The sequence below is a fragment of the Lynx rufus genome, unplaced genomic scaffold, assembly GCF_022079265.1.
Source record: "Lynx rufus isolate CCGP_SWC_20201006 ecotype Redwood Valley unplaced genomic scaffold, mLynRuf1.p SCAF_8, whole genome shotgun sequence".
Classification (NCBI taxonomy): domain Eukaryota; kingdom Metazoa; phylum Chordata; class Mammalia; order Carnivora; family Felidae; genus Lynx; species Lynx rufus.
Window position 1 is genome coordinate 59,218,362 of NW_025814896.1, and position 21,688 is coordinate 59,240,049.

A 21,688-nucleotide genomic window follows, 5' to 3' on the forward strand; every position below is an offset into this window, starting at 1 on the left:
ATGACTTGAGCTGAAACTGAGAGTCGGACACTCAACTGACTAAGCCACCCAGGTGCCCCTGAATTATTAGTCTTTTAAAGAAGTTCAGCTTTATTATCTAAAATTTAAACAGTGGTGTTCGAGCTTGACTGTGATTTCTGACTTGGTGGGTCAGACCAGGTAACTGCAGAGTTGATACCAAGATACCCTTTGAGGAATAAGCCTTCTGTCAAATGCTGTCCTGGATGGATATATTTGATATCATTATAGAATCACCACTGCTATTTGAATACTATTAGTCATTAAACAAGTTTTTTTTGGGGCGCCTGGGTGGCGCAGTCGGTTAAGCGTCCGACTTCAGCCAGGTCACGATCTCGCGGTCCGTGAGTTCGAGCCCCGCGTCAGGCTCTGGGCTGATGGCTCGGAGCCTGGAGCCTGTTTCCGATTCTGTGTCTCCCTCTCTCTCTGCCCCTCCCCCGTTCATGCTCTGTCTCTCTCTGTCCCAAAAATAAATAAACTTAAAAAAAAAAAAAAAAAACAAGTTTTTTTTTTTTTTACATGATACAATACACATAACCTAAAATTTGTTGCCTTAATACCACAGAACCGTATGCTTGAAAAATGGTTAAGTATATTCACATTGTTATGCAGCCATCCCCACCATCCAACCCTGGGACTCTTCATCTTGCAAAACTGAAACTTCGTCCCCATTAAGCAATAACTCCCCATTCCCTCCTCCCCCAACCGCTGGCAGCCACCGTTCTACTTTCTGTCTCTGAGTTTGACTTCTTGTGGTTCCTCATATAAGTAGGCTCCTACAGTGTTTGTTTTTTTGTGACTGGCTTTAGGTGTAATTCCTTAAGGTTCATCCATGTTGTAGCCTGTGTCAGAATTATTTTCCTTTCTAAGGCTAGGTAATACTCCATTGTATGTATATACCACATTTTGTTTGTCCATTCATGTATCGATGGACACAAAGTTGTTTCTACCTTTTAGCTATCGTATATGATGCTGCTATGAGCAGGTATGCGCAAATATCTGTTCGAGTTCCTGCTTTCATGACTTTTGGGCATATACCCAGAAGTGGAATTATGAGATCATAGGGTAGTTCTGTGTCATTCTGTGTCCAGTCATTAAAAAGGCCTTTAATGGATAAAGAAATTGTGGTTTATATACACAATGGAGTACTATGTGGCAAGGAGAAAGAATGAAATATGGCCCTTTGTAGCAACATGGATGGAACTGGAGAGTGTTATGCTAAGTGAAATAAGCCATACAGAGAAAGACAGATACCATATGTGTTCTTTCTTATGTGGATCCTGAGAAACTTAACAGGAACCCATGGGGGAGGGGAAGGGAAAAAAAGAAAAAAAAGAGGTTAGAGTGGGAGAGAGCCAAAGCATAAGAGACTCTTAAAAACTGAGAACAAACTGAGGGTTGATGGGGGGTGGGAGGGAGGGGAGGGTGGGTGATGGGGAATCTTTTGGGATGAGCACTGGCTGTTGTATGGAAACCAACTTGACAATAAATTTCGTATATTAAAAAAAATTAAAAAATGAAACCTTTAAAAAAATTTTTTTAAACTGTTTATTTTTGAGAGAGACAGTATGAGTCTCAGAGAGGGGGGGGTGGGGCGGCGGACACAGGATCTGAGGCGGGCTCTGTGCTGACAGCAGAGAGTCCGATGTGGGGCTCAAACTCATGAACCGTGAGATCACGACCTGAGCTGAAGTCAGATGCTCAACCAACTGAGCCACCCAAGCGCTCCCCCAAAATCTTTTTTTTAATCCACTGTAACATTCCTGTTACTCTTTAGACACATTTACTGTTTTCTCTGTAACATCTGGGAGAACATGGGTCTAATTAGTAGTCTCTAAATGGTGGTGTGTTTGTTTGTAGTTTACATGTACTCAGCAAGAATTCAGAGCCCCTGCTATGTGCATATGTTATAAATTGATCATGTATAGTCACAAAATAATGCAAAAATCAAAAAGTGCACTTTTTGGTAAAACTCCAATGAATTTAATTTCACTTGGTTTTGTGTCCTCTCTGAGAATCTGACACTTCCTTTGCAAGAGGGGATGCTGCTGCTTGTCACTCCCTTACAAAAAGGGAACCTTGGGTTGCTGCCCTTGGGTCTTCTGACTCCCAGCCCTGAGCTCCTCCCTGTGCCTCCTGCGGGTTTCACATTATATCTCTGGCTCTGTCTCTGGTCCAGAGAAGACAGTCCAGCACAGTGGTCACCCCGCTCTCCCATATTTCTTTTTATATTTTTTAATTAAAAAAAAATTTTTTTTAATGTTTATTTTTGAGAGAGAGTGAGAGAGACAGAGCATGAGTGTGGGAGGAGCAGAGAGAGGGAGACACAGAATCTGAAGCAGGCTCCAGGCACTGAACTGTCAGCACAGAGCCTGACGTGGGGCTTGAACGCATGAAGCACGAGATCACGACCTGAGCCAAAGTCAGACTTAGCTTAACCAGCTGAACCACTCAGGTGCCCCTATATGAATTTTTTTTTAATGTTTATTTTTGAGAGAAAGAGAGAGCGTGAGCAGGGGAGGGACAGAGAGAGAGGGAGAGAGACACAGAATCCAAAGTAGGCTCCAGGCTCCGAGCTGTCAGCACAGAGCCTGATGTGGGGCCTGGACTCACCAACCGCGAGATCATGACCTGAGCAGAAGTCAGACACTCAACCGACTGAGCCATCCAGGCGTCCCTCCTGTATTTCCTTAAGTATCTCTATAGTAGTTTGGTATCTGAGTCTTTTTAGTCCAACAAAGATCAGTTACTACAACTCAGTTGTAGGAGTTGTTAAAGGGCTCCTATAAATCACCCATTAGAACTTAACACCTCCCCTGTGGGTTTTGCACACAGATGTGTACGTGTGTGAATTGCAGCTGGGTTTTAGGAATAGGAGGCCAGCTAATAGCCGTGTGTGTTCTGGTCAGCTCCATGAGCATTGGGATCTCAGGTGACTGCTCATTCACCTTCATCTCAGACCCTTTGGTATACTCATTCATTTTGGAAGAGAATTCATCAGTACAGACAGTTTTCATTCACATTCCAGAACTCAGGTGCATTATACACGGCTCTCCTTCCTCTACTTTCTGTCCTAGAAACAAGTAGAAAGGAGAAGAGAGAGAAAAGGACAAAAGGGGGCCCTGGCAGTGGCTGGTGGTGGAGCTGCTGGGGACCCATGGGTGCCTAGGGCTGGCCCCAGCGTGGACGGCAAGATTCTGGTCTGTGGTGTGTTTTGCTGGTCACTGCACTTTGAGTGACTTCTTCCAAAAGTGAAAGGCATGTCCTTGCATACCAGTTGCTTGCTGGGTCTCGTGTAGCTTTCTGTCATGGAGACATAGGCCTGTGGACATAAACAGGTAATGACTCAGTCAGCTTGACATCCTGCCAAGAGAGCCCAGGTTTTCAAGTTGAGGAAAACAGTCTCTTGATGCTAAGGGCACAATCAGAAGTGCTGGAATGCTCCTCAGGCTCCCTTTTGTTGATGTATTTTCACTTCCCTTCCCAGATAAGGGCTTTAGAAAGGTGCCCTTGGGGTCACGAATGTGGTGAGCCATCTGATTATGGATTAGTCATGTTCACTGCTTGTGCTTACTCCCATGGGACTTGGGGACAGAGCAGAGTGGGGCTGGAACTCCAGTGGGAGCCAGGAGGGTGGGATGGTACATCATACAACAGAACCAGTCAGATAAGTTAGAGCCAGCAGAACTGGAGAGTCCCCTAGCCCAGCCCTCACACTGCACAGAGGAGGGCCTGGATCAGGGATTCTGGTGTATAGTAACAGAATCCAGGGACGGGGGGTGACTGAGGCTGGGGAAGGGGCTTTCAGGAGTTGGGCAGAACAAATGCATTGATTGGTCCTGAAATTTACAACATAAAATAACCAGACTGAAGTTGTGAGTGATAGGTTGAGAACAGTATGGCCAGCTATTTTGGGGGTGGGATATTGGTGAGGTGATGGGTTTCAATAAATCAGAATTAGTATCTTCATTAAAATCTGTATTGACTGGCTGGAAAGTACTGGAGGGAAGCTCAGTTAATGCACTGTAGTAAATGGAGATTCATTCTAAGCTATTGTAAGATTTGTTGTAAGGTGTTTCTGCGATTTCCAGAGGTGAACAGTGGCTGCCAGGGGGCTGATGTCTTCAGTAATAAGCCCTCATCCTCATGGGGTGCCTGGGTGGCTCAGTTGGTTAAGCTCTGGATTTCGGCTCAGGTCATGATCTCACGGTTCATGAGTTCGAGCCCCTCATTGGACTCTGCAGTGTGGAATCTTCTTGGGATTCTCTCCCTCTTTCTGTCCCTCCCCAGTTCCCTCCTCCCCAAGTAAATAATAATAATAATAATAATAATAATAAACCTTAAAAATAAAAAAAAAAAAAAGCCCTCATCCCCTGTTGCCTGGCTGATTCTCAGCTCCCCAGCCTGGCTTGTCAGACCTTTGGCCTTTCCTGCCTAGATTCACTCCCTTTTCTGCTCTTCTCCTGTGTCCCTATTCAGAATTCCCAGGCTCACTCTGTAATTTATTCAACTTTTAGCCCTTGTGATTCTAGTTCAAAGTTGACATCTCTTGGGGCTCATGCAGTCCCAAACAGCTTCCACCTCACCAGGGAAGGCCTGCGTCTCCCGACCCTGCAGAGCCCTCGCTGCCCTGAGCTTGTGCAGGTCATTTAGGTGGCTCTCTCTGGGGTGGGACAAAGGCAGGAGCCCTGAGTGTGAAAAAGCCTTCTGGATGCCGGTGTCGTTGAGGCCCTGGTCTGTCGGGGCTCCGTTGGCTGGATTTTCAGAGAAACGGGGCACTGCAGGCACCAGCTGAGTCCACCTCCACACTGCTGGTTGTTGTCTGAGGGCCGATCACGCCACCACTGTGCCCAGGGGACCCAGCCTAAGATGTTGCAGGCAATGTTGTCCTTCTGTTTCCGGAGTGCTCTTGGGGGAAGGCTGAGGAAAGGTGTTTTAAGTAAACACACATTGGAGAAACACAGTGTTTTATGTGCAGACTTGGGCTTTGAGGAGACATAGCGTATCGGGCCTTTCTGCCTTGTTTCTACATTATTGGTTCTTGGTATATTCCAGACTTTCAGAGGAGCTGGGCGTGGGTCTGTGGGCAAGTTTGTTAACTAAGAGCCTCCAGAAATCGTTGTATGTGTTTTTCTGGGGCTGACTGGCTGCAGAGGACTGAGATATTCCAGCAGGGCCGGGATGGTGCTTGAGGCCTCCTGTTGAGGACACAGATCGGAAGTCCTCACACCCTGAGCTAATGGGGGAGCCCATCTGCCCCAGCCTGACACACAGACTGAGTTTGGGGAAGCATTTGACCTTGAGAAGCTCTGAGCTGCTGACACACAGTAGGTTTGCATATGTGCCTGAGTGATAAATGAGGGAGGGAGAGTTTGTGTATAAGGCCTAATACAGGTTTTCCCTAAAGCATTCTAAAAGGTTGATGGGTAAGAGAGAGGGGAAACCTATTTTTGATACCTAGGTATCTAAACTAGGAGGGGAAAATCTAATTCTAGGTTTGCAGAGAAACAAAAGAACTACCTACCCCTTCATTTCTTGGGTCTGAGGTCTAAGAAATTAAGTCTAGATTTTTTTTAAGGTTTACTTATTTTTAAGTGGGAGTGGAGGAGAAGCAGACAGGAGCAGAGAGAGAATCCCAAGCAGGCTCTGTGCTGTCAGTGCAGAGCCTGATGTGGGGCTCAAGCCTGTGAATCATGAGACCATGACCTGAGCCAAAATCAAGAATCAGATGCTTAACTGACTGAGCCATCCAGGCACCCCAAGTCTGGATTTTTAAATTGTCTGCATATAGTCTAGAATTTTCTGCATGGTTGTCATGCATGATTGCACATATTAATTTCAGCTTTAACAGCAAACTTGGTGTTGCTCCATATTCTGATGAAGCCCTGTTGATTTCCAGGTGATTCCGGTCTCATACAATGACATGTGTTAAGACAGGATGATCTGTGGCACCTTCCCCTTCTCTTCTCCACTGTAGCTTTCTCTTGGAGCAGTTGCTTTGGCCGGCACATACCAGCACTGTGGACAAGAGCTGGTGAATACTGTCGGGGTTGCTGGGCTAGTTTCCATCTTTCTGGGGGCACTTCTGCTGTGGCTTTCAGGCCCGAGCTTAGCTAGTGCTTTCTGAATGGTAGGTTATGACCCATGTCTGTTGGTCATCTCTATGGAGGAAAAGTGGGAACATTTAGTAAGTGCTAGAAGGTCTGAAAGGCAAATTGTGGCTAGCAGGCTTTGTTTTTGGTGCTCTTCAGAAAGATGAGCTGGCATTTTTAGCATCACAACTATCACCTGCTTGGAAACAGACCCAAGGGATGAGGCGGTCTTACCTGAGCTTCTTAAAAGGCTTGTGCTACTCATCTCTCAAGCTGCTGGTCTTCATCTCAGTTATGTCGGAAAGTTAAATACCACATATATACATGTAATGCATATTTAGAAGTAGAATTGGAAGAGAACTTTCTAAGGAAGGAAGATGACTTCAGAAGTCCCTCCTGCTGCTTTCTGTCTTGTAATGCTAGGTCACTGGTCTCCGGCTGCTGAATGTGTGAGAGATGGACCCTTGGAGTGACAGGGAACAGCCCAGAAAGGAGAATGGAGATGGTGTGTAGTATGGAGAAGGGGGCTGAACTGAGCTGCTGGCTGACGCAGCGGGTGTACTGAATAGAAACATCAGATAACTGAGCACCTTAACTCTTAAATTGAAGAGCTGGATGCAAAGTAAATACAAAAAGTCCTTCCATCCCGTCTCTCTGTGCTTCTAGGGAAGAATAGCCAACAGGTGAATTCAGCGGTGGCTGGAGCCACATCTGTAAGATAAGTACAGACAGGCTGCACTGGCTTCACTTTCACCACAGCCAGCCTGGCCAGCATGCTTTGGGGACAAGATTGTGAGTCTTCCAGCGTAAATGTGTTGAATGTATGCGTCTCCTCCCTGCTTTCAGGGAACTGGGGTGATCTTGAGGGGCCTTGCCTTCCATCCTGTAGTACATGAATTTCTAGAGCATTCATGGTGCTTTCCCATGTTCTCCCGGCTCCTCTGTGGAGCAAGTGTAGGCTCCTTTGGAAACAGCCATCTGTGGAGTATCAGCACTTCAGGGTAAGGAACTGTAGCTTTGGCCTTCAGTAACTGGACCCATCTTGATCTTGGAATTTATATAGTTTCTTTCTGTACCTAGAGGACTTTCTGGACATGTAAGTATCTTTTCTTTGTGAGGGTTTGATAATAAATTCCAAGCACTCGCCCGTCTCTGGGGTGGGGGGGGGAGGGGTGTCTCTGGGAAGACAGTTGTGTGATGGTGTGAAAACAAGGACTGGGTTGGGAATGAGAACAGGGGCAGAAAGGGCATCTGTGTGCAAGCATGGCCCTGGTGAGGGGGGCACGTGTCTAAAAGATCACTCAGGCTGCAGAGTTTCATACTTTTCTTTTATGCAATATTTAAAAAGTTTCTCTTTTCCTAAAAGAAAATGGAATAATTTTTTAAAAAGCTAACAATACGTGGTCAGGTAGAAAGTTTAAGCAGAATAAAATGAAAAGTGGAAATCCTACAATGAAGAGTCAACTGCTATTAACATTTTAGGCAAAGTCTTTTTACACATCACTTTCTGCAAATTATATAGAATCTATGTAAATGGGGTCATACTGTAGATGCTGTTTATTTTTTTAATTATTTTTTTATTTTTATTTTTTTTTGAAAGAGGGAGAGCACAAGCGTGAGCAGGGGAGAGGCATAGAGAGAGGGAGAGAGAGGATCCCCAGCAGGCTCCAAGCTGTCAGTGCAGAGCCCAGCACAGCGCTCGATCCCATGAACCATGAGATCATGACCTGAATGGAAACCAAGAGTCTGATGCCCAACCAACTGAGCCACCCAGGCACCCCTGTAGATACTGTTTCTAATCTGCTTTCTCAATATTGTGGACATCATTTTATGTTTGCAGGGATCCCTTGAAGCAGAAAGGTTAGGTATTGTTTCCATTTTACAGATGTCAGGATGTGATATGGAGGAGTGTGTCTAAGGTCACACAGCTAATAAGCCAAGAGTTCATATTCCTTACTTTGGGCATAGTGCTAATTATATCAGACAAAGTTAAAGAACTCTTATTTAATGTGGCAAGGAAAAAAAATTTTTTTGAGAGAGAAAACATGAGTGGGAGAGGGGCAGAGTGGAGGAGAGAGAGAATCCCAAGCCAGCTCCAAGCTGAGCACAGAACCCAATGTGGGGCTTGATCTCATGACTGTGAGATCATGACCTGAGTCAAAATCGAGTCAGATGCTTAACTGACTGAACCACCCAGGTGCCCCACAAAGAAAATTTTTTATCTTTGTACAGTGGAATTTCCCTTCTACTAGAATTTTGGGGTATGACATACATTCATCAGTATTTTTAAACATTGTGATTTGGCTGCCTTCTTGCTTTGCTGGATATTACAGCCAAGAATCGGGGTTTGGTGGGGGTTCCCTGGGGTAGGATCTCTCCCCTAGCTCACCACCATTCTCTGCTGTCTGTATTGATGTGACACTGATGTGCTTCTCTCTGGCGATACTTTACTTAGATTTTTTTTATTTAGAAGGATTTTTTTTTTTAAATTTAAGAGAGAGAGAGTGTGCATGAGAGGGGGAAGGGCACAGGGAGAGGGAGAGAGAATTCCAAGCAGGTTCCACACTGTCACTGTGAGCCCAATGCAGGGCTTGATCCCATGAACTGTAAGATCATGACTTGAGTTGAAACCAAGAGTTGGACACTTAACTGACTGAGTCACCCAGGTGCCCCTGGATTTGTTTTTTAAAGGTAATAATAGTTAATGATTATTCAGCACTTTCTATATGCCCGCACAGATCTAAATTTTTTTAAAGCTTTTTTGAGCTATAATTCATACATTTAATTCATACATATAATTCATACAATTCACCCTGTTAAAGTGTCCATTCAGTGGTTTTTTAGTCTATTCACAGAGCTGTGCAACCATCACCACAATTGATTTAGAACATTTTCTTCACCCCAAGAAGAAACCCTGTACTCATGAGTAGTCACTCCCCACTTCTCCCTTTATCCCCAGCCCTAAGCAATCACTAATCTATTTTCTGTGGTTATGAGTTTTGCCCATTCTGGAAATTCCATATAAATGCAATCAGGCAGTGTGTAGTCTTTTGTATCTGTAAGGTTTTCAGGGTTCACCCGTGTTGTAGCATGTGTCTGTACTTTGTTGCTTTGTGTGGCCGAGTAATATTCCATGGTGTGGCCCTGTCATGTTGTGTTTATCCATTTATCAGTTGATGGACATTTGGGTTGTTGCCAGTTCTCGGCTATTATGAATAATGCTGCTGTGAACACGCATGTACCGGGTTTTCAGCAGATGTACATTTTCAGTTCTCTTGGGTGTATACCTAGGCGGGGAATTGCAGGGTCTTATGGTAACTCCATGTTGAGCCTTTTGAGAAACAGCCAGACTGTTGCCCAAAGTGGCTGCACATTCCCACCAGCAGTGTGCGAAGGTGTCAGTTTCTCCACATCCTTGTCAACCCTCGTTGTTATCTGACTTTTGGATACTGGATTCTTCATTGTTTTATGGTAATTCACAATGTTACTCAAACCAGGAAGGAAGGTCTGTGAGTTTGTCGTAATACTTTTGCGCAGGGGCAGCCCCTTCTGCCTTGAGTACACGTTCCAAAGATTGGCTGTGAAGTGGGGTGCACGCTAATGACCCACGCAGGACCTGGAGGGGCTCAGCACCTTTTGGCATCCACTTCAATATCCGGCTATGCCAGTGAGTGGTTTCACAGGGTTTTTCTTTGTACTCCAGTGTGTTCAGTCACCATTCCTGCCTCTTCTTCTTCTCTGTCTCTCCTTCGCCAGGGACCTTGAAGCCAGAGCACAGAATGAGTTCTTCCGGGCTTTCTTCAGGCTGCCGAGGCAAGAGAAGCTGCACGCAGTCGTGGACTGTTCGCTGTGGACGCCGTTCAGTCGCTGTCACACCGTCGGGCGGATGTTCACATCTGACCGTTACATCTGCTTCGCCAGCAAGGAGGACGGCTGCTGTAATGTCATCCTCCCGCTCAGAGAGGTAGCCGCCCTGGCAGGAGCTGCCCAAGCCCACCTTTTATCCTTGAGCCCGTGGTCACTGTGAGACCTGGCACAGGCAGAGGTGCTCAGCCAGCAGGGTTTGGCCAGCTAAACACGGGCCTCTGGAGGGAAGCATGGCCTGAATTTGACCAGTACTGATTTGGTTGTTGTTTTTTCTGTCGTTGCTACAGCACCTGAAATTTGCATAGAAGTGATTGGTGAGAATAAAACACTCTCACCTCAGGGTTTTTGATAAAGTTCTCATTAGAAAGTACATGCCTAGCAATTAAAGCTTTTCCAACAGCCCTTAGGAATGAATCCACCCCTTTCACTCACAAAAATGGGGAAAGCAAAAAAACAACTGACAAAAAAGCATCACCTTTTGAAAATGTCAGATTGCTTGGCTTTTATACCCTCCTGGGACTTGAGTTAAACATTTAAAAAATGTTTCCTTTAACATGGATCAGGTCCCTTCCTCCTAGAAAATTGTGCAGTTGTGTTCCCAGAAATGCAAGGCAACCTGCGGCCACTTCTGGATCTGATAAGCCCAGTCCTTCGGTTTCAAGGCATGTCTGTTGGGACAGTAACAGCAACTCTTGTTTCACACCAGGACCTCCAAATTCTAAGCACTGCTCTTTGGAAAAACTCAAATTTTTTTCATTTGTGTGATCTCCCTCCATGTCATTTTCTAGCTGTTTTCATTTTGCAAATATTCTTACTTAGGAGTGGAGCAAGAAATCCAAGAGTTGTCTTACGTACGTACTTGTTTTATTGTTGTAACATATATATGACATTGCATTTAGCACTTCACCCATTTTTTAAAGAAAATTTTTTAATGTTTATTTTTGAGAGAGAGAGAGAGAGAGACAAGAGATGAGCAGGGGAGGGACAGAGAGAGAGGGAGATACAGAATCCGAAGCAGGCTCCAGGCTCTGAGCTGTCAGCACAGAGCCCAACATGGGGCTCAAACCCATGAACCACGAGATCGTGACCTGAGCCGAAGTCGGACGCTTAACCAACTGAGCCACCCAGGTGCCCCTCACTTCACCCATGTTTAAGTGTTACGGTGCAGTGGCATTAAATACATCACATTATTGTGTACCCATTACCAGAACTTCTTCATTTTCCCAAACTGAAACTCTGTCTCCATCATGCACTAACTCCCCATCCTCCCTCCCACAGCCCCCGGGCAACCACCACTCTACTTTCTTTTTCTGAATGTGATAGCTCTAGTTCCCTCTTGTAAGTGGAATCATACAACACTTGCCTGTTTGTGTCTGGCTTATTTCACTTAGCATAATGTCCTCAAGGTTCATTCCGTGTTGTAGCAGCTGTCAGAATTTCTCTCCTATTTAAGGCTGAGTAATATTCCCTTGTGTGGATAGAGCACATTTTGTTTCTGCGTTCACCTGCTGATGGATACTTGGGGTTATTTTGACCTTTTGGCTCTTGTGAATATGCTTGCTGCCTTACCACTTTTTAACCTTTGTATCAGTTCCTTATTGAAGTTACTTGGTTTTACTTTCTAGCACATGATATTTTCTAAATATGTAACTGAAATGCGTGCCCTCCTTTTTCTCTTGCTGCACCTTTGTGTATAATTTTTTTGCAATAGGTGGTGAGCATTGAGAAGATGGAGGACACAAGTCTGCTACCTAATCCCGTCATTGTCAGCATCAGGAGCAAGATGGCCTTCCAGTTCATTGAGCTAAAGGACAGAGATAGCTTGGTGGGGAGCCTGCTCGTGAGGCTGCAGCGGGTGCACGCCAACCACCCCGTGCATTATGACACCTCCCAAGATGAAGACATGGTATGATCCTTAGAAACAGTGGGATCCTATAAAATGAGGGTCTCTTTCCTCACCACCTCCAAGGCAGTGATCTCTAAAGGGTGTGCACGTGACACTAATCTACTTGGGCATGAGAGAAGTGTGTAAGAGATGACTGGACCTGTGTACCAGACACTGTATCGCTTCTGATACTCGAGGGATCCTGAGTGGGTGCTACACAGGTCCGAGGGTGCCCCATGCAGATGAGCGGTTGGAGGGGCTAACGGGGCCCCCTGTTCACAGGTTACAGGGGTTCATAGGGCACCCCTCAGCAGAGGTGAGTGGATCTGATGGGCACCCCTCCGTATGTTAGGTTGGTGGGACACACCCATGTGGCAAAGGGATTGACAGGGCACCACTCACAGGTTGGAGCGTTTGATTGGGGAATTGACCCGCAGGTTAGTGAACAACCCCCTCACCGGTTGGAGGGGTCAGTGCCCCCCACCTGACTTTGGATGTTATTTGGGGGCAGATGTAACTTGTTAAAAGAGAAGTTATATTGTCCTTAAGGTTGGACAGCTGTAAAACAGACCCGGATCTGCTGGGGCCTTGTCTCCTGTTGTTACACGTCCGTCCCTCTCTTGCTTGACCTCTTTTTACCCACGAAGTGAGAGGGAGGAAAGGAGATAGTCTCTCCGTACCATAGAGTTGTTTTTTGAAGATTGACATCCTCAGTTCTGGAAGCATACAAGAAATGGTGCTTGGCTGGCTCCCTATTGGACCCATGCTGGGTGTGTGTGAGCAGCCTTACCGGGAAAGCACAATGAGGATCAAATCTGTTGGGTCTAATGTTAGTCTGTTTCCCTTGAGTCATTAATAGGCATGTTTAAGTATGTTATCTTCATGCCTCCAAAGGCAAAACAAAGACTCTTCCATAGGTAAAGTAGTGACTTTCTTCTGGCTCCCCTCCTTTTTTCTTTCCAGCAGACTTCACCTGTGTTTCATTCAACAAGCATGTGCGGTGACCACAAGTTTGGAGATCTTGAAATGGTGTCCTCTCAAAATAGTGAGGAAAGTGAAAAAGAGAAGAGCCCGCGCCTGCACCCCGAGGCCCTGATATCTGTCTTCCAGCAGTCGGGCAGCCAGAGCCCCGACTTGCGAATGGTGGGTGGCATGGCTCTGCCTTCTTGAGCCCCAACCCCGCAGCCCTCGGGAGAGCAGGTGTGGTGCGGGTGGCCGTGCAGCCCCAGCGGCTAGCGCCCCTCCCTCTTCCTCTTTGGCAGTAGTGGGAGGGGGCCAGCTGATTCCAGTTGCCTGGGCATATCTGGATACATGGAGGATGTGGTCAAATGACCAAGGGCAATGACTTTCCTACCTGCCCTATTAAGTGGCTCTTTGACGAAACTCTTGGCCATGTGACCTGTAGAGCCATCAGTGCTGTCCTCTGTGGGTTCTTCCAGATACAGAACAAGTGTTTCTCTTCTTACCCAGTGGTGTCTGTGTGGGTTCCTTTTACAACGTTTCTTGTTTCTCTCCTGGAACAAAAGGTCTCCTATACTGTAGTTTTACTGGACTGAAGATATTTCTATTACATTTATTTATACTCATCCTCTTTGTAGGGAGAATGTAAGGGCAAGGTTACATACAATAGGGTGAATGGGCTAGAAATTGTACTCTTAAAAGATATGATGGCTAGAAGGAAGCTGCGTTGGGACCCATGTGCCAGGGGTATCTATGGACATCTTGCTTAAAAGGCCATCTAGGGATAATTTTTTTTTAAGTTTATTTATTTTGAGAGAGAGTGTGAGTGCGACAGAGCACGTACGTGCAAGCAGGGTTGGGGCAGAGAGAGAGAGAGAGAGAGGGAGAGAGAGAATCCCAAGCAGGCTCCACACTGCCTGCACAGAGCCTGACAAGGGGCTCAAACCACAAAGCATGAGATCATGACCTGAGCTGAAATCAAGAGTCAGATGCTCATCCGATGGAGCTACCCAGACCGCACCATCTACAGATGATTTTAAAGGATTTTTAGTTGCCTAGAGAAATGGTATCTTTCTTGTTTCTGATAATGAGAACAATGTAATTTTTTTAGGTTTCAGTTTTTCTTCTGGTTGTGGCAGAGCTCAGGGTAAATTACGATCCCCACCCACCTCTTGCCCTCATTTGCCCTCTGAGCTGACCTGTGTTTCAGCAGCTGGCTTGCTGTCAACATCCTGATCAGCTTCCCTAACGTCCTCCACTCCCACCCCTCCCTCCTATCTGCTTTGGGCGACTTGAGTGTTTGTACAAACATATTCTTACGATCAACTTTGCCAAGAAAATGGTATTTTATTTGTGTAAACCCTCCTGCTGGGCTCTGAACTCCACAAGGGCTGGTACACTGTTATTCATCTTTACATCCTCTGTGCCTGGAAGTGTTTCAAAAATATTTGCTGACCCAGTTGCCCATTACCGTTGGTTCCTCTGTTAACAGAGGCAACATCCCTCTGCTATGCATTCTGGATGGGCTGTAGTGGAAGGTATGGACGGGTTTCTTTGTACATTAACAAAGTTTCCATTTGCAGTCCAGGGAGCAGATAAAAATAAGCCTGTGGAATGACCACTTTGTGGAATATGGCAGAACCGTGTGTATGTTTCGCACAGAGAAGATCCGGAAGCTTGTAGCCATGGGGATCCCTGAGTCTTTACGTGGCAAACTCTGGCTGCTTTTCTCAGGTAAGTGTTTCTGGTATTTTGAGGCCAAAAGTTCTTTCTGGAGCAGAACAGGAACAGAGGTCCAGATCTGAACAACGTGTGTGTGCAGGCAAGTCATCCATCTTTAGATTCTTTCTGTGATGTTCCCAGCCCAGAACTTCAGCACTCTTACTGTGTTACCTGTGGGACCTGGGTCAAGTTGCCTGAGACCCCTGGGCTGCGATGTTCTCCTTGGTCAATGTGAGATCTGGCTGAAGTGACCTCCTCTCTTTTAAAAGTAATGTTGAGTCTATACATAGTCCTGAGAATTCTGTAAAGAACCTTCTAGAAGGGAAGTATCTCTCTAGGACATGCATTCTGAAATACACTAAACAAACAAAACTCTGTGTATGTTGTTCACTTGCAGTGGCATTCAAATAAATCCCCCAGCATACTTTCTATTGGTCCCTTGTCTGTTGAAGACACACAGGGTCCCTAAGAGGTACAATTGTGGACATTTTTCTTCTGCCCACGTCTTCCTCTTATACCACTTGACCCATTCAGTGATGTCCTTGTCTGGCCTCAGGCCCCAGGTGCTGTTTGGTGACACTCACTGATGGGTGCGCAGAGACAGGGACCAACTTCTCCAGAGACAGGCTGAGCAGGCGTTTGTCTTTCTCTGCATTGAGTGTGGCTGTTTCATCTGGCTCGGTAGAGGAGGTGGGGCCCTGCGGGCAGGAAGGGAAGGCCCTGTTGTCCAGTGGTGTGACTTAGCTGCTCCTTTCAGGGTGCAGCGGGAGGCATGGTGAGGAGGTCCCCTTTCCTTCAGTGGCCTTGCTGCTCTCAGGTCAGCATGGGCCTCCCAGAGGCTGAGCCTGGGCACCTGTACTTTCCCTGTACACTTTTTTTGTTGTTATTATAAGTTTATTTTTTTTATTTTGAGAGAGAGAGAGAGAGGGAGGGAGGGGCCGAGAGAGATTGAGTTGCGGGCAGAGAGAATCCCAAGCAGGCCCCGCACTGTCAGTGCAGAGCTTGATGTGGGGCTCAAACTCAAAAACTGAGATCATGACCTGAAGTCGGGAGCTTAACTGACTGAGCCACCCTGGAGCCCCTCCCTGCACATTTCTTATATTCTTCCCTCATGTCAGCTTAATGCTGACTCTCACCCCACCTTACTCTCTGTCTTCCTTCTTCCCAGTCTCTCCCCCAAATAACCAAGCCCATCCCCTCTCCAGCCCTGGGTGCCCAGATGCACATTTCCTGCTTTCTGACCTACTTGCTGGCATTTATTGATAGGTCTGCTACCACTGCTCACCTTGTCTCACATTCTGAGCCCCCCCACCTGTTGCCTTGTTTCTGCAGCTGCCCACCAAAGACAGGCCTTTTTAAAATTAAAAAATGCCTTCTGTATTTTTGTATCTAATAAAAACAACCCCTACTCAGAGTTGGAAAGAAAATAGAGAGGAAGGAGCAAAGAAAGTAACATGACTTATAATCTTACCACCCAATGAGTGACACCTGTTAATGCCACCGGCTTACCGTCTGCCTCTTTAATGAAAATACACACACGTTTTATTTAAAAAAAAAAAGGCTAGTTCATAAAGGGCTGTCTTTCCTTTCAAGCAGTAGTGTTGACAGAAAGATTGCTGTGGTGTTTAGGCTGTTGCGTAATGAGTGACAGCTGTTAGTATTAAGCATTGATGACAGGGGAGTGCCGTAATGGTTGTTTATCAGATGTGATGGGAATCACAGCAGATGGGAGAGTTGAGGAGCGTAGTATACTAAACCCAGTCAGAAGTAAAAAACCTTACCTAGCATTTAAAGGCAGAACTGGGCCCTTTCTGCTTGCCCTGCTCTCCTGGGACCTCCCTGTGTGGGGCTGGTCTCAGGACTGGAGCCCCACCTGCCACTAGCGCCCAAGCGGGACCATTGGCTGGAAGCACAGGTGCCCTGCTGCTGGCTGATAAGGGAATGGGATCCTCTTGTGTTATGGATGCCTCACCCCTGATGTCATCTGCCTGTCAGAGGCTTGGGTGGGAGCTCAGCAGTAGGTGGGCTATGCTTGGTCGACCTGCACATCATGATCCCGGCCTCAGACTTTCTTGTTGTTGGCTTGTTGGCTCCTTGATAATTGTGTGATTACTTAAGCATAATTGTACATGTTTCACACGTACATGCTCAGTAATTTATTGTTGAGTTAATATATGAAAATTGTGTGTACATCTGTATGTATGAATACACCCACATATCCACTCTTCCTGTTACGAGAGAATACAACTTATTAAAAACATATTAATACAGTTATTTCTAGTATGAGCTGTTTCCCTCTATGTAAGGTTATTCTTAGAAAAGCCACATTGTTTCATTTTCTTTCTTTCTTTGTTTTTGGCAGAAATGAAGCCCTTTTGGTTGTGTGTGGTCTCAAAATATTTTATGTCCCTCAAGTAATGAGACCCCATTGAGGTCTTCCGGCAGGACAAGCCCCCTCCCCATGTTGACTCTATCCTGGTAATCCACCCCCTTGAAAAATTACTTTTAAATCATCAGATGCCGTTACTGATCTCGCCTCGCATCCCGGTTACTATGGTAATCTGGTGGAGGAGTCCATGGGAAAATGTTGCCTGGTGACGGAGGAGATAGAACGGGACCTGCACCGTTCCTTACCAGAGCACCCCGCCTTCCAAAATGAAACCGGAATTGCTGCTTTGAGGAGAGTCCTGACGGCTTATGCCCACCGGAACCCTAAAATTGGGTACTGCCAGGTGAGGCGTGCAGTGAGGAGCAGTCTTGTGTTGAGTCCATGTCTTGTGTTGATCTGCTGGGCTTCAGCTCCTGGTGTTCTTGGCTGTCTGGTACTGACTGTTCTGTGAGGGCTCTGTGCTTCGTCCCTTCCCTGAAAGAATGTATCAAATAAGGCTGAAGGAATCATCTTCATATAGTCAAACAGGCTGATTACTTGAAATTAGAAACTTTGCTTGGAGCAAAGAGCAGTGCACATGCTGAGTTGCTGTCCACGGTAGGACAGATTGTCTCCACCACCCCTCCAGGCCTCCGCTGTAGGACGGCACTAATAACCCTTCTGTGGAGCTTTATTTTTCTAGATCTCTACAGAAGTTGTGGGGATTATTTAAAAAAATATCAGTGCCGTTTGGGGAGGGAAAAGATGTTTGGGGTCAGTCCCTTTCCTTCAGGAAGCACAAGTAGAGGTAAGACGTCCTCGGAGCAGTTGCTGAGTTTGCTCGGGAAGTTTACTCAGGGATGTGGTAAAGAAGCACAAAATAAAACTCAGTAAATTAAAACACCCGCCCTCCGGCCCCAGCATGAGACGGAGTTAGAGGCGTTTCTGATATTTGAAAATAGAAGACTTTAAACTTTGTTTTCCTGTAAATAAGCAAAATCAGTGTGTGAATGTCTTGTGTGTGTTTGAACATACAGAATGGTTGGATTTGACCTGAGCCTGAAGCTCAGCATTACTAGATGGGGACAGTAACGGGACGATGGCTGGTCACTCAGCCTGGTGTGTCTTGTGGGGACCATGTTGATAACGTGATCATTCCACCTCATGAGTGTCAGTGTGGTTGGGCTGCCCTGGGTCTCTCATCTGCAGTCTGACTTGTGTGGTTTTTAGTGTCTGTGTGGCCTGGTCACTAACCGTCCCCTCCTCTGTGAACCCGAGCAGTCCATGAACATCCTGACCTCTGTTTTGCTGCTGTATGCCAAGGAGGAGGAGGCCTTCTGGCTGCTGGTTGCTGTGTGTGAGCGGATGCTCCCCGACTACTTCAACCACCGAGTCATTGGTAATGTGCCTCCTTCCCCTTCCTCCTCGTCCTCTGTGCTTGGGGAGTAGGGACAGAGCCTGGGCCAAGACATGTGTCATCAGTTCTCAGTAAAAAATCCCCTGTGCTGCTCAGCTGGTCTCTGTACAAACCCTGCTTGGCTCTTGAATTTGCACAACTAACCGGTGTAATAATCTGCACTATTCTAGCAAAATGGTGTAGTGAGGTAACCTGAAAAGAAAATTTCTTAGGCTCAGGAAACAAGTTGAAGAGTGAAAACCAGAGAGGTTTTTCCCTGTGGCCTGGAAACAGAGGGTGGTCTTCCTCTCAGTATCCAAGGAGCTCATGCAGACAGATGACCCCTTTCGCCCCGAGGAGAGGAGGCACATGGAGCAGTGCTGGCGACCCTCGAGGCTGGACCTGAAGGGCACACTTGGAAACGCCCCCGTACCCCCACCACTTGCATACGTTGATAGTGAGAAGGTCCATTTGTTGCTGCTGGGCTCTGGGCAGACCTGTGACCCCACAGCCCTCAGGCACACACTTGATACCTTCTTTTCTTCTTATGGCTGATTTGAACTTGCATTATTTTGTGGTCCAGCACCTCCTAGTGGACAAGTGACAGAAAAATTGCCTCTGCTTGGTGATACTCTTAGATACCCTTTCTGGAGGTGGCCTAATATTAGGGTGGCAGCTGTGAGAACAGAAACAAAAGAACGAATTTGAGACAGAATTTGGCAAAGGACTGGATGTAGGAGCAAGGCAGGAAGAAGATGCTTTCTGAAGACTGGTATCCAAAGACCTGAGGGAATGTGATGACCACTGAGAGTAAAGGGGGGGTCAGCTGGGAAGGAGGTGACCACTTGGTGCCTTTTAGTGGTCTTTCGGTACACTTTAGACTGTCTTTCCTGGTTCCCTTCATGTGCCTGAGTGCTCCCCTTTGTACTTTATGTTGTGGGAGGCAGTTTAACCTTGTACATGGTAGTACAGATTCATCAGACCTCAGGGACATCGGGAGGCAAGTTGCCAAAGCGGTCATCTGTTGATGGTGTTGCAATGGCACAGTTCATACTCCTCGGTGACCAGCAGACTGTCAGTGATAATGTGCACTGTGTGACCACCTCCCAGTGCAGGGTGGAGTATTTCCATAACCCACAAAGTTCCCTTCTGCCCCTTCCCCACCTGTGGCAGGATACTGATTTCCATCACCACGGATTAGTTCAACCCATTCTTGAACTTGGTATAAATGTAATGACAGAGAATGTAATCTCTTTTGTGTCTGGCTTCCTTTGTATAACATGAGGTTGTTGGTGCATCAGTAATTTGTTCCTTCCTATTGCCGAGTAGCCCTTCACTGTACATTTATACCATGATTTGTTTATCCAGTCACCAGTTAGTAGAGATTTGAGTTGCTTCCAGCTTTTTTATTGTAAGTAAAGTTGCAATACACATTCCTGGAGAAGTCTCTTTGTGAATAAAGTTTGTTTTCTGGAGTATTTACCTAGGAGTAGAATTGCTAGGTCCCAGGTTAGATGTATTTTTAATTTTGTAAGAAACTGTTTTTCAAAGCACAAAGTAGTCACACATCTCACACCAGCAATGTAGAAGTTCTAGCTGCTCCACATCCCTGTTAGTCCTTGGAATTGTCTTTTTAATTTTTGCCATTCTAGTGGGTAAGAAGGGATCTGTCATGGAGGCTTTAATTTGCCTTTCTCTGATTAAGGATCTTCAACATATTTTTCTGTGCTTCCTGGCTATTTGTTTATTGTCTCCTTTGAAGTGTCTGCTCACATCTTTTGCCTATTTAAAGAAAAAATTGGTTATTGATGACTGAGTTGCAAGAGTTGTTGTTTTGAATACAAGACCTTTGTCAGGTATATGTATTACAAATATTTTCTGAGTTCACAGTTTGTATTATTATTTTATTGTTTTTTGAAGAACACCAGTCTTTAATTTTCATGAAGTCCAATTTATAACTTTTTCTGTGGCTAGTGCTTTTTTGTGTCCTAAGAAATTTTGCCTTTTTCCTCTATTTTCCTTGAGAAGCTTTATAGTATTAGCTTTTATATTTAGGTCTGTGACACATTTCAGATGTATTTTCTTGTATGATGTGAAGTAGGACTCGAGGTTCCCACCCCCCTCCTCCCTCCCCCACACACATATCCTCTGATTGAGCATTATTTTGTGAAAATACTATCCCCAATGAATTACCCTAGTCAATGTCAAAAATCAGTTAAGTGTGAGTCCTTTTCTGGACTCCAATTTGGTTTCATTGTTCTGATCATCTCAGATTAGTTTCAGTTTCAGGCTAACTTTAGAAAGTGTGACTCCTTGCCCAACCAAGTCTCCATGGCCTGCCTTTTCCAGGGGCCCAGGTGGACCAGTCAGTCTTTGAGGAGCTCATCAAGGAGCACCTCCCCGAGCTGGCGGAGCACATGAACGACCTCTCAGCCCTAGCGTCCATCTCTCTCTCGTGGTTCCTGACTCTGTTCCTCAGCATTATGCCTCTGGAGAGCGCGGTGAGCGTTGTGGATTGCTTCTTCTACGATGGTATCAAAGCCATTTTCCAGCTGGGGCTGGCCGTGCTGGAAGCCAACGCTGAGGGCCTGTGCAGCAGCAAGGACGATGGCCAGGCCCTCATGGTCCTCAGCAGGTGGGCTCATGGGGGGTGAGGTGGGCAGCCAAGGGCTCTGCCAGACAGATGATGGGTAAAGGCAGCAGCAGGTGCCCAGCAGGGCCGTCATTGTGGAATTTTTCCTTCCACTCTGACACTTGTCATCCTATCAGGTGGCACTGTTGGCTGTGTGTGGTGAAAAGCGCCATCTTCCCCACTCCTCTCCAGCTAGTGAGAGGGTACAGGAGGAGAGTGGGCTCTCAGCGCTTTTCTCTGAGGAGACACACACTCAGAGTGGCCTTGAATGGGGCAGGTGGGCACTAGGAAATGGTGGTCTCAGGCAGCTAGCTGGAGGTTTCAGACATTTGATGTGCAGGGGCTGGTGTGTTACAGTGAAAGAAAAGCCCCATGAGGCTGAGGACTGGAACCTGGGTTTCTTGGAGCTGAGGGCAAGGTGAAAGACAGATGAGAGTTTCCCTTTCAGAACGCTGTGGAAGCTTGCAGTTGCACGTATGCACAGAACTTTGTATTGATTTCCAGAGAGTTCCCGATCTCTGCAAACCCACCCATGGAGCCCAGATCAACAAGTCTGGCATTAGGGATGTCTCCTTTTCTCTAAAGGAGCACAGTGGTTGCTACCTTGCCCTCCTCCCAGTGTTTGAAGACAAACGAACTCTGTTTGAAAGTGCTCTGAGATGTCTCACGGCCCCTGTGAAGGTAGTGGGTGTGGTGTGGTGCTCAGGTGAGAGGGGAAACCAGTGCTTCAAAGGTGGGTTGTGTGCTC

General features: G+C 46.3%; 1 protein-coding gene across 6 annotated transcripts in view; it reads left to right on the forward strand.

Annotated features, from left to right (window-relative positions):
• The window catches only part of TBC1D8 (TBC1 domain family member 8), a 110,844-nt gene that overhangs the window by 67,188 nt on the left and 21,968 nt on the right, over window positions 1–21,688 (forward strand). For 4 of the 6 annotated variants that reach the window (XM_047068529.1, XM_047068525.1, XM_047068527.1 and 1 more), the window contains 7 exons: window positions 9,867–10,074; window positions 11,689–11,883; window positions 12,826–13,005; window positions 14,406–14,556; window positions 17,062–17,276; window positions 18,194–18,311; window positions 20,658–20,943. In XM_047068529.1, coding sequence (XP_046924485.1) covers window positions 9,867–10,074; window positions 11,689–11,883; window positions 12,826–13,005; window positions 14,406–14,556; window positions 17,062–17,276; window positions 18,194–18,311; window positions 20,658–20,943 — 1,353 coding nt within the window. Of the gene's footprint in view, window positions 1–9,866; window positions 10,075–11,688; window positions 11,884–12,825; window positions 13,006–14,405; window positions 14,557–17,061; window positions 17,277–18,193; window positions 18,312–20,657; window positions 20,944–21,444; window positions 21,685–21,688 lie in introns of those variants that run through there. The other 2 variants (XM_047068530.1, XM_047068526.1) reach the window with 2 other exon arrangements.